The sequence below is a fragment of the Augochlora pura genome, chromosome 8, assembly GCF_028453695.1.
Source record: "Augochlora pura isolate Apur16 chromosome 8, APUR_v2.2.1, whole genome shotgun sequence".
Classification (NCBI taxonomy): Eukaryota; Metazoa; Arthropoda; class Insecta; order Hymenoptera; family Halictidae; genus Augochlora; species Augochlora pura.
Window position 1 is genome coordinate 4,591,651 of NC_135779.1, and position 20,412 is coordinate 4,612,062.

At 38.5% G+C, this 20,412-nt stretch overlaps 1 protein-coding gene across 3 annotated transcripts in view; it reads right to left on the bottom strand.

Moving 5' to 3' along the window:
• Nucleotides 1-20,412, bottom strand: part of LOC144474030 (uncharacterized) — a 174,405-nt gene that overhangs the window by 16,546 nt on the left and 137,447 nt on the right. For all 3 annotated transcript variants that reach the window (XM_078188468.1, XM_078188467.1, XM_078188469.1), the window contains exon 24: nt 8,428-8,590. In XM_078188468.1, the coding sequence (XP_078044594.1) occupies nt 8,428-8,590 (163 nt within the window). The remainder of the gene's footprint in view (nt 1-8,427; nt 8,591-20,412) is intronic.

The window sequence follows — 20,412 nt, forward strand, 5'->3', positions numbered from 1 at the left end:
CCGATCGTGCGGGCCTGATAAGGAGCGGCCGTCTTCTCCTTTGCGCGCTCGCTCGTTGCAATTTTTAACCGGAACACGCTTTTCGACGTTGGTTGTATTTTCGATGTTGGTGGTATTTTCGATGCTCGTCGTATTTATTTTGTGGTGGTTGGACGGCGATGGTGAATTTGGTGCGAGTTTTAACTGGAGCGTAACTTCGGTTTAGGGGGTGTATTTATAGTGATAATAGAAATATTTAGTAATAATTTAGAAAAATATCTTATAATATTCATTGAAATTTAATATAAATAAATATTTTATATATATAAAGATTCGAATATTATTTTATTCGTACTGTGATATTGTTTATAGAGTAGTATTAGTATTATTTTTATAAAATGGCATTAGTGCTATTAGTACTATTTTTACGATATAGTATTGTATATAATATTGTTAGTATTTAGTATATATTTATATTTAGCAAATAGTATGCTTTAAAATACTATAATTTTATATACAGCTTTTTTAGTATTTCGTATATATATATATTTATATTTAGTAAATAGTATGTTTTAAAACAGTAGAGAGTTATATGTATTTTCAATACTTAGTGCATATCCATATTGAGTAAATAATATTTTTCAAAATACTAAAATATTATATATAATATTTTTAAAAATACTAAAATATTATATATAGTATTTCAAAAAATACTAAAATATTATATATAATTTTTTCAATAATACTAAAATAATATGTATAATATTTTTAATGTTCCCTACGCATTTACCTTTAACACAATATATTCCAATACAGTCACTAACATCATCTCCGATCAATTTTCACCACGATTACCCAAGTTCCATCTCGCCCATTAATTACCATCTCATAGCATTCCCAAAATGAAATCGTACCAAGTACCAAAGGGTTGCGAATGCACGCGTCGCGCGTATCCACATAGTGGAACAGTTTCGTCGAGATGAACGATCGGCCGTAGTATTTCCGTCGCGCGATAGTAATCCTTATCGAGCGGTCCCCTCACGTACACAGGTATTTACATTTTCCGCCTATTCGAGCGGTTCTCGGCGGTTTGCGGGCCGATCGACGGAAACCCGACGGCCGAAGATAAATGGCCGCCGTGAGCTCCGCGGAGAGAGAGAGCCTGGCGTAAAGTGGAAGTTTCCACGGCTCCGCGGCCGGAATCGGCAATCGCGGTTCGCCGATTCTTCCGGATTAAAGCGAGAGCAGTCGCCTTCGCGATCTCGACCGATCAAGCACACCATGCTCGACGCCTTGCACACACATCTCCGCCGAATCGGCGATGCATTTTCCCCCGTACGGGGGGAGCGGACGGGGGGTAGGTGATTCGCTTGCAAATCGATTCGTCGGTTATTCGTTACGCGGAGGCGCCGTCCCTGAATACCATTTAACGCGGAATAGGAAATTTCATCGAATTCAGGCACGCGTTCCGAAATTCGCGCGCGCGCGCGCACGCACACACATACCCGTGTCTATGGTAAACGGCCGGAGGATTTATAGAGCGCGTGAAGGAATGCCGGGCGCCGGGGAGAGCAGGTTTCCCCGATAGGGAAGAGAGCCGATTGCGCCATTTTTCGTGTGGATCTTACGGGGTCGTTGAACCCCGCCGCGAAAAACGCGGTGCCTGAAAATTTCGCGACGCGACGGCGGTTACTTTTCTGCTAGGATTTCGCACGTTTCGAGATGAAGGCGAATGAAACGCGGAGAAACGATGGAAACAAATTTGAGAAATCAATTTAAATAATAACCAATTTAAATAATAAGGTCATGCACGCTTTCCTTTTTCCGAACGTGTGCTTTAATGTATGGAATTTAATAACCATTAATGTGTTAACTTATTTAATAACCATTAATATGTCATGGAATTTAATAAGTATCTTGCTTATACTATTTGCTATAACTATTTTGTATTAACGTTGCACCGATGATTTTGTTTTGTACTGGACAATTAAATAAATTAAATTAATCCTTTGCACTCGAAACTACTTTGAACGAAAGTCTAAAATAATTTTTCCGGCTTATAGTATTTCAATTTTGTGCGACAAAATGTATTTTATACATATGAGACAAGGTATAGTCATTCTAATATTATTATTTTATTCTAAATCGCGATCAAATTGTATTCTTCTGTTAACAAAACCTAGAAACGAAACTAAATAAGAATAATAAAAGAAAGAAAAATAATCTGATCCTCCTAAGGAAAATATTGAATATAAAAATAAATAATTAATCAACGGAGCGTGAAAAGAGTGACGGTGCGCAAGGGGTTAACGAACAAGCTCGAGATCTCCGTCGGCTGCTTCCGAGTCTATTCAAACACACCGGCCGCGCGCGCGCCTGTAATGGTCTCGTACGCCTCGGAACTGATTTGCCTGAATTATCGAGCCGATCGCCTGCTAATTCGCAATCACGTAACAGTGATTGATGGGCCTTTCCATTTCAAACGGCCTTGAACCCCTGATTCCCGCGGCATCGGGGTCATCTTCCCGCGCGAACGGCTCCCTTCATTATTATTCGATCATTCTCGGAAACGATCGCTCGGACGGCTCGCAATATTATTCGCGGTCTATGGGAAGCTGCGGCTGAGATTGCAACGGGGAACCATGGGATTGTCAGGTAAAATAGCAACAAAATAGTTAAGATGGCAATGTTATGTATCTTGCCTTGTAAAAATAATAAGATTGAATTTATTTAGGCTTTCTGCGATTTTTATATCAATTTGTAGTAGGATGAATGGTTTTTTAACAATATTTGGTCTTGAATTATAGTGAATTATAGCTTTGGTCTATAATTATAGTTAATTATTTTTAAAGTGCTACTTTTAATACTATACAGATGAAATTTTATTTGATTTTACTTTAAGCGTTTAGAAATGATTGAAGAAATCAAAATAATAATATAAAGACAGTAATTCACATCTCGAAGAATAAAAAGAAGAATATTAAATATTTGTTTATCTAGACTAAAAGTGTCCAGACAATAAAAAATTGCATGTAAAAATAACGTCTTCCAAGTCCTATAGTTTATAAAATCGACTGCACTTTTCGCAAGTAATTAACAAGACTATTAACATAACTATAATTACAGTATAGATTTATCAAGATTTTCAACTGCATATTATCGCGACATATAAATTGTTTAAATTTTTTATGGAAGCACCCTTATGGTCTCTAAGATCGTAGTGACCCATCCATGTGATTCTTATGGTGTAAAGTATCATATGGTGTCATATGATTATCACATGGTACTCTATATGATTTAAAAAGAGAAACAGTATTTTTCTACAATATCGTATTAGCATAAGCTAGTGATAAATTTGCGATGCGTTTGAATATATTTGGTGGTGGAAAGCGCGATGATTGAAGTCTAAATGACCTATCAGCGTCTCGACGTTTCAAATTGGCGACACCTGGCCGACGATCCTCTCCCTCGAAACCGCATTTACGATCGCCTCTGGCCACGCCAATTCGGCGAGAACATGCGGCACTCGGGTAATTGGGTAATTGCTATGCTAAGGTACACTCGCGTGTACGAGTAATTACCGTGACTAGTCGCAGCTCTAGCTAACGGACTGTCGCTTTTCTTGGTAAAAAGCGAAACTTCTAGGACGACGGAACAGAATCTCGATCATTTTAACAATGCAACTTTTTATTTTCCACACGTTTTTAATCCAGATAAATAAATATACTAAATAAATATACTAATATATGAATATACTGAAAAATAGAAATTTGAATAAGAATAATGTCTAAATTAGAATAATGTCTGGGCTATTGATGTTATTAATAATATCTGAGCTATTAAATATTAATATCTGAGCTATGAATATTAATATCTGGGCTATCGATATTATTTTAATTTTGATATTAGTTTCATTCTAATTTTTATTTTCTAGTACATTTATATATTTATACTTATACTGTACACTTATATTATTTTTATCCAAAACACTTATATTATTTTTATTCTAATTAGCCGCACCATATGTTTTATCAACCAAAAATAGTCACCATTCCACATCTACCAATTTTTCAGAAAAATAGTCAATCATTGCATTTAGGTCAACAATTGTACACTCTGGCCCGCGAAGACATTCGAGGCAATCGAAACAACTTTCGCAATCGTCTTCGCCGCGTGTCCCGGGGGAAACCGATTGCAAACTATTGTGATTTTGACAGATCGACGAAGCGAAAGGAGAGAGACCCGTGGATCCGTGTAACGAACGACGACGAACGCGTCGATGACGACGACGACGACGATGATCGTCATCGCGAAGGTGAGTCGGATATATTTGCGCATCGTTTTGACCCGCGCCGTGACCCGCTAATGATATTCTCCTGATGACACGTTCACCCTGCGGCGATACTTTTAATGTCGATGCAAGGATCGAGACCCGAGGAGAGAATTTTTCGGAAACATCGAGACGCCAGGGACGTACCGTCGAGACGGCTATGACACAGTGTTAAAAATCTCTGAAGAATTTTTTGCGAATGCAAAATGGCGAGCGCAAAAATGTGAGTTCAGTGGTTTGTTTTCTGTCAAGAAATTTTATAGACTGTTATAGATTGCGAAATATTGTAACTAATAATATTCTAACGAATGATATTTTAACAAAAGGTAGTTTAACAAACGATACTCTAACAAATGGTAATATAGTAAATGATAGTTTAATAAATAACAGTTATTATATATTTTAATAAATGGTAGTTAATGGTGAAGACATTTTAGTCTCGTCATCTCGCCGATAAATGAAGTTACTGTTACTAGTATTATTATTATTATCATTAATATAGTTTTTAGAAAATTAGTGAGGCATTTTAAATGAACATTAACGTTGTTCTTAATTATTTTACATTGTAATTTTATCAGCTTATACAGTTATATTTATTACGTTAGTTTTATTTGGCATCCATATCACATAAACTTGCTTATTATTAAATATTTTGTATATGAAAAAATTGTAGGATATTTAAAAAATATCTAGGATCTATAAAAAAACTGTTTACGACAGCCAGAAAAATTGCAAGGTCTACGAACAAAATAAATAAACTATGTAAAATATAGTAGGCTGTATAAAAGGATTGCGGCGCCTACAAGAAAAAGCGTTTAGGGTCTACAAAATAATTATACAGCCCATCAAAAAAATACAGCGGAGCTTACGAAAAAAAAACTCTCTGCCATAACAAACGGTAGAACCCATAAAGACATTGTAAAAACCATAAAAAAAAGTGTTTAGTAGCCCATGAAAGAAACGTAACAGGGTTCGTTAAATAAAAGAATCGCGCGCGTAACTAAAAAAGTAGAACTCGCGAGAACTATAAAGAAAGAGCGCTCCACCATAAAACATAAAACAATCGAAGGACCGATGAAAAATTTGCAGACTCCGCGGGAAACAATGCCTACGGCTAAGTAAAAAGAAGAAAAAAAAAAGAAACGAAATTGCGAGCGTCGTGGAAAAGTTTTTTTCAGGGCCCATAAAACGCGAGAGGAACGAGCGAAAGATAAAATCGCGAATAGAGTCGCCTCGCGGAGCTTATGATGCAACCCTGATCGATACAACGTAGCAACGGCGACGACGTCGTTTCCAGGGAACCGTCGAGCAGTTTTCGAGAGATAATTACCACGGGATGGTCCCATGGCGCGCGGCGCAGCTCTTTTACTTCTTTCTTTCTTTCTTTCTTTCTTTTTTTATTTATTTCTCCGCGCAACTTCCTTGGAAAATGAAAGATCCTAGGAGTCTCCGCGGCGGTTGCGCGCGCGAAACCTCGGCGCGCAGAGAGATGGCCACTCGCCAATAAACTGTTGGAAAATATGGCGTCGGATGACAGTGGTTTTATTAGCGCCGCCTGCCGTGGCAGAAGTTCGGAACGAGGCACGGGTAATGGCGAATGGATAATTCTATTCGTCCGCTAATTGCGGTCTAATACGCGAACGGTGTTAACGAGATATGAGCCGCCGATTTACGTGGAGGAATTCAATTAGGTTCCGGCGACAGGAGGCCTGGCTATGCTAATTAAAACCGAGGCCGGCCGGGATAAATGTTTACGAAATTGTTTCTACGGCGTATGGAAAGCTTGGTCGTTTAGGTCTGTTGCCAGTTATATTGTTGGACTATGACTTTATGGACGCGTTTGTTAAACGCAAAGCGTTTACTTGTTTAAATAACAGGAGGTGGTTATTCGGGTTAATCTGGCATTATTTCAGAAATGGGAATTTTTTAAATTTATTTTCTACGGTGAGGTATTTGTTCAACCTTGTGAAATATGTTAGATGCTTCAGTGCTTTTCATGGTTAATTTAAATTGTATATAAAGTGAAGATTGATTATGTGTAATTAGTATAAATATTGAAGAAGTCTTTTTCTTCAATGCTATTAGATTAAAGAAATTAATACTAAAAAAATAAGAATACTAACAATAAGTTTAACTTATGATGTTATGCCCTACATATAAATTAATTCTACTGATTTTTTTAAACAATCTACTTAATTCTTCACGCCTTTTAATAATTTCTATTTACCAAAAAATAATTATAAATAGCACCGTTCCATCCAAGTACCGACAAAATCCCTAGAACATTTCCCTAAACTAAAAAAACAATTATTCAACACTCGCATCACGATATCGTCCATTTACAAGTCCAGCAATAGTTCTAACAAACTTCGATTTTCTAAACAAATTTCCAGTTTATTAACTAAATTAACCTTCCCCAAAATTCGATAGATTTCGTCGCGAACTGAATCGTATCGCGCGTCATTTTTACACGCAACGCGTCGACATTATATATAGGGAGGCTTTCGCCTAAGAGCGAAAGTATAGTTACCGCGACGCGCGAATCGTTTGATAAATCGGAAACGTCTCGTCGCGGTCGGTTCCGAGAATTCGGCGAATATTTCCGATGGGAAGTAACTGCGAGGCAGAGGAGCCACGCGAAGACGAATACGAAGAAAATACGAAGCAGAAGAATACGAGAAGATGAAAAGAAGAAGAAGAAGAATAATACGAAAAGGCAGAGGAGGATGAGAAGAGTAGAAGCACGCGGAGGCGGGTTTACGATATTCAGCTCGATCGATTCGCATCGCCCCTCCCTCATTTTTGCTCGGCCTTTGGTACAGAGGTCTTCGGGGACGGCTACGCGGCAGAGAGAGAGAGAGAGAGAGAGAGACACGACCTCTCCGCCGTCGTTATTTATCGCCGATTATTTCATACGTTTTACTTTTTTCTCCACCGGAACGAGGCATTATTTCGGACGGCGTTGCCCACCTTCCTCCCAAACCCGGCCGGGGATAATCGACGACCTTCGGCCGAAAGAAATGCCCGGCGGGGCTGGCCGGGTCAACCGGTGTGTTCCGAGCATCTTCTCTCCGGCGACCCGTGTGCACGATCATTTAATCCCTTCCACGTGGTCCTTCGCGTTACGAAATAACGTATTAATTCCGTGCCGCGGTTATCGCCCGTAATAATAGTCGCGGCGAGTTATGGGGACGGTTCACCCTTTTCCCTGTGCCGGATGGTCGGCCGTCTTGCTGCTACTATTTTGGCGTTACGCGAGTCGAATACTTAGTATGGCTGATTCGAACGAAGACGAATTGAAAACGCGACGAACTCTAGTTTAATTGCTCGATGGGTTGATGACAGGTTGATGATATCAGGTGGAGAGATTAATTGAACTATTTTATTAAGTTAGTGTGAGAATGTTAAAAATATGATTTTTAAGTGAATATATAAAGTATTTTTTGAGAAATTGTTCAGTTAATCTTAATTTAGGATGGATTTTGCGCGAATGAAATTTTTCGTAACTAAATTACCTTTTTTCTTGATATAAATGTTTTTTAGTATAGTTGCATATAGTAATAATTATATTATATACCATGTGCATAATACGCATAAACTGTAGTAAATAATATAAAATAGAAATACAGCAAATCAGAAAATATATTTTGCATTTTGGATTAAAATAGCTTCGACTGCAAAGGGTTAATTACTGTTTATTTAGTATCAATATATCTTTTTCTAATACGTGAGCCTTTGATACATCGTCAGACATCCGAGAAAAATTATGAGACAATTTTTAGTTATTATATACACTTTCTTTATATTATTAATGCATAAAACTTCGATGCACAATCTGATTCTGTATGAAAGCTTATAGAATTTTAATAACTACTTTTTTAGATACTGCAATTTAAATACAGCAATAATCTAGTTCTCTAAGGGAACGTATAAGCTGTATTTTTAACTACATATCCCATGAAAAATTCTGTTTCTATTTATTTAAACAAATCGATTATTCCGAGCTTTATAACGCAGTGATCTTCTCGTACCAGACGATTGCGAATATTCACGGCAGCGAAAGCGATCGGAATCACGGGATAGAGACTTTATAGGTGGTTGGAGAAACGTCTACTCACCCACAAGAGGCACCATAAGCGTATAGATGGGCTGCACATTGGAAGTCACCTTTGTGATATTCTGCAACTGCGGCAGGTAGTCGATGAAGCAATTAGTGTCCGGTACCAGCTGCCTTGGTCGCACTTCGATCTCCACGGATACCGACGAGTTCTGCAGAATTTGCTGGAACATAGAAAATACCGGGCAATATTAATAATAATCTGACAAAAACGATTACAACGAATAATTCGTCATTCGTCATAGAAAATATTAGCTATTTATTATAATAGCTCGTCATTCGTCGTAAATCACGCTATCCATTTATTTCAATAACTCGTCATCATAAATCACGCTATCTATTTGTTCGCACAATTTGTTATTTGTCGTAAATTATTCTAGCTATTTGTTCGAATAATTTGTTGTTCGTCATAAATCATTTCGTCTTTTTATTCGAACAATTTGTCATTTATTATAGATTTAATTCTTGCTGTTCGAAGGATTTTGTGTTTGGATAGTTCGAAATATCTGTTGTTCGAATAAATCTTTACTCGAGTAAAATCTTATTTGAATAAAATCTTATTTGAATAATTTCTTATTTGAATAAAATCTTATTTGAATAATTTCTTATTTGAATAAAATCTTATTCGGCTAAATTTGCATCTAGATAAATGATTACTTGATAAATGTCGACGCTGTCGAATGCAATATCATTCGAAAATTTTATTTAAGCTTACAAAGCGCATTAATTTGACGCGTTTTCCAATTTCACATAGAAAAATTATACGCGTCGGAGATTGACATAAATCTGGCGTTAACCCTTTCGCTACGAAGCGCATTACTGAGTAATCGACACCGAGGTACGAAATGTGCTACGAGGTAGAAGTAGAAAATTTTGCAATGATATTTATTCTATTTAGTAATATCACTTTACTTTCTAAAATATAACAATTTATAATCATAATATATTTTTTTAAATATTATAGTCAACTGTTTGTTGATTAACAATCTATGTAAAGTATGGAATAAAAGTATATACAACGCTCTTCTTATATAAATAGTCGTTCTTCGAGGGCGTATATGTACGATCGTCATAGCGAAAGGGTTAAAAACGTGGTCGCGCGAAAGCGGAATGGTTTTTCCGCGAGAAAAGCTCTCAGGATCGAAGAGTTCGAGGATCGAGAAGGACGCAGGATGGCGCGGAAGACGCATTACCCTCGAATTGAATCCCACGTACGCGCGCACGGTGTGTTCCGTGAAACGATTGCGCGCAACGCGGAGAACAATGTCGACTCGATCGTATAACGCGAATGCCAAGTAGCTATTGTTACGGCAGAGGATACGAACGTAATGAACCCCCTAATGCTACCCTTTGCTCGTGGGACGATGATCGATACGCGGAAAGCGAATACTGTGATACCTTGGCGCCTATTCTGTAGCTTCGCTGCTCTATATAAATGCAGAAAATATTGATAAAATGTGTAATTATGCTGCACAGTGTTTTACAAAATTATATAAAATGAATATAAGTTATTCGTACTTGTGAAATGAGATTTTGAAGTTTCGAGCTTTTATGGAGTTATTTCTTTATTATTGACTCTGATTATAAGCTATTTAATTTTTTTTTTTATTTGTGTTTCATTGAAAATTATCAATTGTGAATTTCTGTGAATTTATGGAGTGTGATTTTAATAATACGGAAGACTGAAAAAGTTTTTAAAAATAGCAGCATTTCGGATTCTTGGCGTTTTAGTATTTTGATAATTTGGTATAAAATTAGAGATAAATCGATGCCGAATTCATTAATCAATTTGCTTCAGTGCATATGTATATTATAATAAAAATTATATTAATTCTAATAAGAACTATATTACTTCCAATAAAAATTATATTAATTCTAGCAAAACTTATACTAACTCTAATAAGAATTATATTGCTTCTAATAGAAACTATGCTAATCACAATACAAACTCTATTAATTCCAACAAAAATTACACTATCCATAAATTTACATTCCAACACGCATCGCAACAAAAACAGTCGCGACCAACTATCCTCGGTTCACAAAACAGCCTAACATAAAATCATAAAATAATCATCGTATGCAAACAGTTCGCCATAAAATATCCAGACACTGTCAACGAGCGATTAGCAATTAATTTTCCGGCGCAACAATTTTCACATAATCGAACGAAGTCGTAAGGCGATTAGCGACAAAGCGCGCGCGCGCGCGTGCACGTACACGGCATAAATCACCGTCGGACAATTACCCTTTCGATCGCGTCCATTTCTGCGTAAACGAGGCTGCGTTTCCGAGCGGATAATTAAAATCGCCGCGACTTCGCACCTGTACGCGACGACGTGGAAGGCGCGCGAAAAACGAAGAAGAAAAGAAGAAGAAGAAGAAGAGGAGGAGGAGGAGGAGACGGGATGACTCAATGTACGTAGATACCTCTGCAACGGTATCTTGGCAACGATTATTCGTGGAGCCGGTGGAATATCGTTCATTGTTCCCGCGCTCGCACACCGGCCAGTGGCAGACGAGAGATTGGCGCGCGAGGAATCCGACGACAAGCCTAATTGTTCGTGGGAGTACACCGACGGAATGCGAAAATAAGTCCGGCGTAAACCCCGTCCCGTCCCCGCGCCGTTGCCGTGCCGTCGTTCCGTCACGTCACACGGCTCAAATGTCGTACACATGTCGATACGTAGCGGCCGCATAATGGATGGCAATGGGAAATTATTGCGAGAACGTACTGACAATGAGACGCGCCGGGCCCATTAGGCATTCGGACTCCTTCCAATAAAATCGGCCAAATTGTTCTGGGAAAGGATCGTTCGCCGGTGGTTATTTTTTTTTATCTTTTTTTCGAAGCTGATACCGGTAAACCAGAGCAAAAGCTGGCAATTACTGGGGTTTACAGAGTCTATGGGGTTGCTATGAAAGTTTAAGCTTTAAGCAATTTTATATGAAATTTTTAATTCGTATAAAGAGCAACAATTTAATTATATCTATGCTGCGTAATTAACTGGAAAAAAACTATCTAAATCAATTATAAAAAAGTGTCACCTTTTTTAATAATTAATAATATAGTTTTTAAGTCTAACTGTCCCTGCAGTATTCTATTTAACTTATTATTACCAATTTGCTATTTGATATTTTTGTCGAATCTTTAAATTATTACGTTACTGCGTTAATCCAACGAGAATCCATTAATCTCAATTTTCGCAGAAAATTATATATAAGATGTCTCAATAATCGCACACAATTGGACTATCAACGGCCGCTAAACCATCAATTACATATACTACTATCAATTCACCGTTCAATTATCGGCCATCAACTGTCAACTGTTTAATTATCGATCACCGACCGTCAATGTTTAATTATCCGGAATCAATTATCGATCCCCTTTATTCGCCGACCTTTCGACACGTGCATTATCAACTATAAATCTTCGACTATCTTCGCGGGCATAGATCATTAACTATCGTAGCAAATCGATCCTCGATTATACGTCTCCTATCAATCGTTTTTCTTTTTCTTTTTATTTTTCTTTTTTTTTTTTTTTATCAATCCTTTAACCGAGCATTCGAGGGATGTCGCTGTTGGATGACAGTCGATCGCGCGTGAAAAGAGGCGCTGAAATTCCATCCGTGCGAGCGCAACGCGAGGGGGGGGCTTTAGACAACCCGGCTTCGCTGAATGAACGAGGACACCTGTCTTTATATTCAGGTGCGCGCTCCGTGTATATTCGTAATCACGTGCGCAGGAACTGTTCCTTCTCGTTAGAAAAGAATGGGCCACTTAAAGAACGATCGGACGGCGCGCCGCTACGAAATTTTAAAATCGAATCGATGGGTTTCGATGCTCGGAAATCGAGGCTCATTTCGACGCCATTTTTTTAATGATTTATATATAATTTTCCTCGAGAAACTGTTCGCTGAAATTATTCTCAATATTTACGATTTTACATTGGGAATAACACGATTACTCATTTATTTTATATTCGGTGTATTAGTTGATATTTATTTAATTTATTATTATATTTTATTTACCACTATATTTTATTTAATATTATACAATCATTTATTTATTTTATATTCGATATATTATCCAACATTTATTTAATTCATTATTATATTTTATTTACTATTATTACTATGATTTATTTTACTATACCTTAGTCAAATGTGTATAGTATTTTATTTATGTCATCGATTTTAGTAAAACAATATTCACAATTTTTTGACACGTTTCTGAATAACGCCATAACAAGTAATTCAATCACAAACTAAGTTATTAAATATTGTGTCAGACTGCCATGCATCGTTTTATATAATATATATTATTTTACATATTTATATAAAATATTTACTATGGTCTCCAGATCTCCACTAATTTTATTTTCAACATTTCACATTGCATAAAGAATAACATTGCATTTCCTTTAGCACAATGGACCGTGCCCTTGCATTTCTCTTGGACGGAAATCCCATGGAACACCATGGCAGCCCTACGAGTTTCCTCCGCGAGGATTATCGGAGCGTCGAAGGACCGATCGGGTGAACGGAATACTGGAATCAATGGAAGTAAATTTATATATATTAATGAATATTATAAAATAAATTTATATATTATAATGAAAGTAAAATTATTCACGGTGACGGTGAAGCGGTGTGTGTAGGTATGTGTGTGTGTGTCTGCTGCGCGACGGTGCATAATGAACGCCATTAAAAATCGTCGCGCGCCGGCCTATTACGGATTCGTAGGTATTTCGAGCGGCAGCGAATCCTAGAATGTTAGCTTTCTTTGAGAGCCTCGCGACGCACCCGCGTTACATGATAATTAGCCGCCGGGCCGTATACCTTTATCGAAACTGAACGCGTAGGTACCAATAAAATAGAAACGGGTGACTACTCCGCGCCACGTTACCCCGATCCTCGTCTTGACGGAATCGCTAATAGTCTGCCGGCGATAGTCGGTGGGAAATTGATGACCGACCTTCGATCATATTCGCGTTCAATTTTAGCGAAAGGTGAGAGAAACAATTGGCCTGGCGACGAGAAATTACTTATGGGGGATGCTTGGACTTTTTTTAGATATATTTGGGTTTGTATAGCGAAAATTTGACACTTTGAAAATAATTTTCAAACATATCCGAAATGTTGCCAAATATAGCCAAACATAATAAATTTTCGTCATTTGTCTATTAGAGATAATAATTGATTTTTATTTTATTAATTCGAATTTTTACCAAACAAAGATCATAATAATATAGTATCATAGTAATACACTATATTATAGCACTATGTAATATACTGCTATAAAAATTCATCCCTGAAGGGGTTAAAGTACAGCAAGTATTTAAAATACCCCAAATTGTTAATACTCAAATTTTGCTTCATTTTAACCCGCGGCCAAATAATTTGTTCAACCCTTGCTCTATCATACTCTCATCAATAAATTCAGTTATCCTAAATTATTTAATTCGATTAAAATCCTACAGGGGATGATTTCTAACCCCCTTCTTACAAAACCATAATACCAAATACCCGAACCCGGAATCTAGCCTAACCGACGCGTTAACATTTTGGTGAAAAATTCTGAAAGACGAGCTCCGAACTCCTCCGGACTGCTAAATCAGACACGACCCCTAAATGGCGAGAGAGCAGCACGCGCACCGTAGCTGCGAGAAGCCAAGCGTGTTATCGTCCGGTGTCAAGGTGTTCCCCATCCACGCGTTGCCGCCGCCGCCGCCGCCGCGAGCTGTGAACCTGTCCTCAACGTGACGCGAGTAGGTTTCCGCGTCACCGTCGAACATTTACAATGTTGCTCGGAGGCGCGCGCTGTTTGCACGTGTCTGTGCGTGGCCGCTTAATATGCGTGGGCGTTTGGAGACGCGGTGCGTGATTCAAGGCGGGTTCTCACGAGCCACTCGTGGTGACTCTTTCGACGACGCTCGCGGACCACGGCGGGGGGGGGGGGGGGGGGGGGGAGTTTGATAGAGTGAGAGAGAAAAAGAGAGAAAGAGAGAGAGAGAGAGAAGGAGAGAGTGATAGAGAAAAAGAGAGAAGGAGAGAGAGAGGTAGAGAGTGAGAAAAAAGGAGATAGCGAGGAAAGAGTGAGAGAAAAGGAGATAGCGAAGAAAAGAGTGAGAGAGGAGCAGAGAGTGATAGAGAGAGTGCGAGAGAAGTAGAGAGTGAGAGAGAAGCAAATGGTGATAGAAAAAGAGAGTGAGAGAGAAGCATCGTGTGATAGAAGAAGAGAGAAAGAGAGGAGCAGACGGTGATAAGAAGAAGAGTGATACAGAAGGAGAGAAGAGGGGAGAAAGAGAGGGCAACGGCGAGGCGCGAGACGGCCGATGAAAAGCGACGAGGACAAGGCGAGGGGCGAGGCAGCCGGAACGCGTGCAACGGTACGCCTTCGCTCGTTTAGGAATTCGCGAATACTTTAAACGGGAGTAAAGCACGCCGCAGCGGTCGCCCGGCCGCTTTGCACGCTTTGCTCGCTAGTTTCCACCTCTCCGCGGGCCACCTCTCTTCGGCTTCGCGGTACCAAGAGACGGCCGAGTCGCGTGGAAGAATTGTGAACGAAGAATTGAGCGATCTTTCCTTTGGAAGAGGACACGAAATTGCAATTTCATTTTTGATTATACCCTAGTATTGTTATTAACACACATAATGGATGAAATGCATATATTGATATAATCTATTGGTAACAGATGATGTGATATATGAACATATGTGGATTGCTTTAGATTTTGAGGGGGATGATTCAGAATTTTGGTGTCGCTGGTTTGAACAACAATCGGAATAACTCTATTGCGTTTATTAAACTGTGATTTACGTTTGTAGATCTTATTTAGTAGAAGGTAGGTATAAATGTAAAATTGTATAGATAAATTGTGTAAATATAAAATTGTGTAAATATGAAATTATACATACGTAAAATTGTACAAATTTAATATTGTATAAATCTAAAGTACATAAATGCAAAGCTGTGCAACAGTAAAATTGTACAATTAAAATTGTGCGAATGTAAAATTAAGTAAATATGAAATCGTACGAATGTAGAATTGTACAAATATAAAATTGTACAAATGTAAAATTGTGCGAATGGAAAATTATATAAATGTAGAATTGTACAAATGTAAAACGTTCTTAAAGGAACGAATGAACATTCATACCGAACAGCTTATCGTTACAAATCTCCATCGCGAGTCCGACTCCTTAAAGTACGATAAAGGGTTGATGATCGCGATCATCGGGCTTCGCTGGAAGATTTTCCTCGATTTCTTTTATTTTTCTTTCTCGCGCGCGTCTACGTTCAAAGGAGCGCCATAATACGCGGCCGAGAGCAGCACTCTCGGATCTCGCCACGAATTAGCATCGCGCGATGGGAACGCGTTCGCCGCGTATTCCCGCGACCGTAAGAAATTTCATTCAACTGCCACGGGATGAGAATCAATTAACGGTAACGCATACCGTCCCGGGACGACACCCTGTGCACGCGCAACCGGCGACGATAAGATATCACGCGATCGCGAAATTGGACTGGACGCGGAGAGAGAGAGAGAGAGAGAAGAGCGCCTCGCTCGGTGCCGGAAGCACGGATGATAAGTCAATAAACGGAATGTGGATCGGGAAGTCCACGGGCGGCGCGCGAAAATAGCAGAAACGAGAGTCCCGGTGCCGTTAATATTGCAAGCATTATGCTTCGGCACGAGATTTCGATAAGCTGCCGCTGTTGCGGATAGGCGAGCGCGCGGTCTAGTTGTCGCACGAAATGGTCGCCGTCGACATGCAACGATTCTATGGCGCGGCAGATGCGCACCAATAGTCAACGAGGTCGTACCACGTGCTCATAATATTTTGATGTCTTCGCGGCTGCGTCGTGGGTAGCTGATATTGAGACAACCTGTACATATAGTTCGACTACTTAGCTGTCGTTTGTACATGCCATAAGGAAATGGTAATTTCATATTTTGTAACAAAATTATTTCTGCTATATTTTAGGGTAAAATACTTGAGCAATGAATTCATAAATTTTACACATCTTACAATTCTTGAATAACTTGTCGGGGGAAACTGCAACGTGATCGATAAAGTGCATACAAAATTAATGTAAAAAGTAGATCGACGCAGCTAAGGTTGAATTCATTGAATTGTCAATCTTTATGAGTTGCAATAAAAATAAGACGACACAGCAGTCGTCGATTCTAATAATGATTTAAAAATATTGAAATCTGTCCTCCAGAATATTAACTCTTTGCACTCGAGTGGTGACTCTGTGAATAATATTTATACAAATAATAATTATACCAGCAAAGTTTATATTTAAAGACTTGTTAAAAGTTAAACTATTGGCACGAGTCAGAAGAATCAATTTTATATTCATAAAAATGCACTTTGTCAGGTGATAATCATCAGATTTATAGTTAAATGGTTTCGAGTGCGAAGGGTTAAAAATTCTTAGAACAAGAATAAATTTTGCATTATAGCAAACTACGGAATCAATTTCTCAAATAACTTCTTGATATAGTATAACATCTATAGACATTATAAAAATTCCTGTAAAAATTAACACTACTTACTTTATATTATAAATTTCTCTATACATTCAATTTTAATTTTGAAGAAAAGTGAAAAATAGATTGCGCGTTTTTGTAACTGCTATGCATTTACGACAATATTTCGAAGGAATGTAAAATGTAAATTATCGCGCAGTTTAATCCACGCGATTGTTTCTTTTCTCCCGCGCAGAATTTCGTCCAGGTGAATAATATCGTTTGAATTTCATCGCGCGCGCGACCTGGCCGATCTTCTACCCTTCACTCTCTCTCTCTCTCTCTTTTTCTCTCTAGCAGAATTTCGCCCAAATGAATAATATAGTTTGAATTTCATCGCGAGTCTCGCCTTTCCCTGCCCTTCCCTCCGCCCTCCCCGCGGAATTTCATCTAACTGAATAATGTTGCATGACTTTCACGGCGCTTGCTGGGACCTATCCTCATACTCCGGCACAGCATTATCTGTCTCCACCTTCCTCCTTTCCCACACGTTTATAAAAATTCTAGCTTCAGCTGCGAGAGGATCCTTCGTCGCGGTAGATTTCTTCCCGTCTCGCGGGGATATGATGTTTGTGCTCGTAACTTCGACACCGTTGCTGCTTTGTTATTCAGACGCAAAGTGTTCCTGGCAGACGACACGCCAGTCGGATGGACGTGTTTCGTAGTGCTCGCGGATGTATTGGTAGACTGGGGATATCGTATGCGTTTCATATGAGTCGTCGAAATATAAAATATAAAATATAATATTGCAGAGAACTAAGGAAAATTATTTGGTAATAGATTTAATTGGAAAAGATATTTTCATTTGGGAACATTATTAAGACGGACGATTTTTATTTGATTTTTGCTTCTTGGGGTATTTTTCTGGAGTCTTCGTTTTTTTTTTTGTGGTGATTCGCAGTCTGTATTATCTTTTATCTTCTGCAAAAATATCGTTTCTGCATTTAAGGAAATTGTTTCGAAATTTCTAAATATAAGAAAATGATTTCTAAATATAGGGAAATTATATGTAAATATAAGAAAATTATTTCGGAATATAGAAAAATTGTTTCTAAATATAAAAAGATTGTTCCTAAATAATTTCAACAGCGATAGTGCTTGCAAGTAAAATAATCACCCGTTACAAGTCTTAAATTCGCATACTATCTACTATAAACTCTCTAAAAATTCACAATTTACATACAGTGACTTCTAAATTAATTATACGATGACAGTAACAATTTCGATCATATACGAACCAGCGATTCTAAATAACATACTAATAAGTTCACCAAATAGCACTAATAATTCCGTTTAAGATTTTCAAATACAAAAAGGATGTTAAGAATCATAACTGAAAATTCCATCGTTATCTTCCGACAAATAAATCATTAACATTAAAATAGAATTTCTTCTTAGCATAATTAGATTATTCATCGGCAAAATGCTTCGAATATTCCGTAAAATTACTACTAATATCACACGACCAGATTTCAGAAGCAAATTTTCCAGTTACTCGACGATTCGAGCACAGAGAGATCATTCGAATTCAGTAACTGGGTCAAGCCGCGAACCGGGTCCACGTACAAACGCATGCGCCGCGTTAGTATTACCATGCGTCGTGTTAGTATTACCATGCACCGTGTTAGTATTAGCATGCGCATATCGGGTTAGGCGCGCGCACACACGTAAACACGGCATGGTCGTCGATATTTCCGGTCGAATATCGGGGGAATGCGAGAGAGGGCTTACGGTGCCGAGATTATCGAATACGACACGCGGATAGAATAAATATGCCCGGAGTCACGGCACATTTCCAGCTGTCTAGCGGGATGATAAATCACCGACCGGAAATACACCTAAGGCTGGAATAGAAAGAAGAAGACCGTTTCGCGAATTTACACGGCCGAGATCGCACGGGTCCCGACGCCGCCGTCGTCGTCGTCGTCGTCGTCGTCGTCGTCCCGTCGGTTTGCGCGCGAGATCGATTTTCTTTTTATCGCGAGCGAATCGAAAAACCTGTTGAACTCGCCGCGCGATCGATCGAGCGTTTAACCCTTAACCGGTGGGACCAGTTTCGGCGGTGATTTTTGTTCTAACTGTACAGTCCTCTTTTCAGAATGAGAGAAAGAGAAAAGGGAATGAAAGAGAGAGAGAGAGAGAAATGATTTATCTCAAAGTCTGCGCTGCACATTTTTAAGGAACGCATGAATTAGCGAGCAGATCGAATTCGTTTAATCCTTTTATTGTAGGATAATTATCTTTTATATAAATTATTAGACAGACGGAAATTATGCGTTTCCAATTTTTATACTGTTAGAATTGTTTTATTTGGCGAGTGTGAGGTACTGGGTGGAATAGGTTGACATATTTCGATTTTTCTATTGGACTTATTTCATCTTTAACCCCTTGCTGTATTTTCTTTTCAGTTACAAGGATTATTAGTTTATCTATTGTATATAAATTTTCGAAAGGAGAAAGGCAATTTATATTAATTTAAATGTTTCAATATTGACGACAAGGAATTAGAATTTTATTCAGATTAAAAGGAATGTAATAGCGTTCGTATTCAACTATTACTAGAAATCTCTGCCTCGTGCCAGAGTCGTCAATGTATAGCAAAGGGTTAACGCTATAAAATCGTTTTATACGTCTACATTTTTCTACCGTCAACAATCCTTTTCTATAGATATAAATTGCTTTATAAAAGATAAAATTGTACACTTCAATTTACAGGAATTATTGCGAACAGTAATACTTCCTTTTATAACGTGATAATTTTAATAAATTTAAAATCAACTTTATCTTATTAACTTTGTAATGTATATTTTAATATTATCCCATTTGAGTCTTGTCATCATTTGCTCCAATAATTATCCTTAACATTCTTTCAATCACGAATGTAACCACTGTGATCATTCTCTCCACTTTATTATTTCATTATTACTAATATTCCTATATTACTATTATTATTCCATTCTTATTACCATATCTCATTTTATACGTAACTTGAAAGATCATTCGCAGACATTAAACAAACCAAATAAATATTACAGCATCTCGCATCGACGAGATTGCGGCTCGTCGCATCCGCAGAAAAACTACTCGATCTTGGATATTCGTTTCGAGCGGCCGCGCGTACATCGGGCCCCCGGTTAAATCGGCCCGCGCCCCGACACGAGCAATATTAATCGATTACACGGGCCCGGTGAGGCTCGCGCGCCACGAAAGCCGCGAAGAAGAAAAATAAAGATCGGTCACGAGCGAAACGCCGAAGACGCAGAGAGAGAGAGAGAGAGAGAGAGAGAGAGAGAGAGGGACAACAAGAGCGAAGCAGAAACACGAGCGGTGAGAAAAAGTCGGCGGAGATGCGACGCGGGGTGGAAGGAGGAGGGAGGAGGGAGGATGAGGAGGGAAGAAATTACCACTCGTAAGTCCGTCCTGATTTTATTGCCTCCA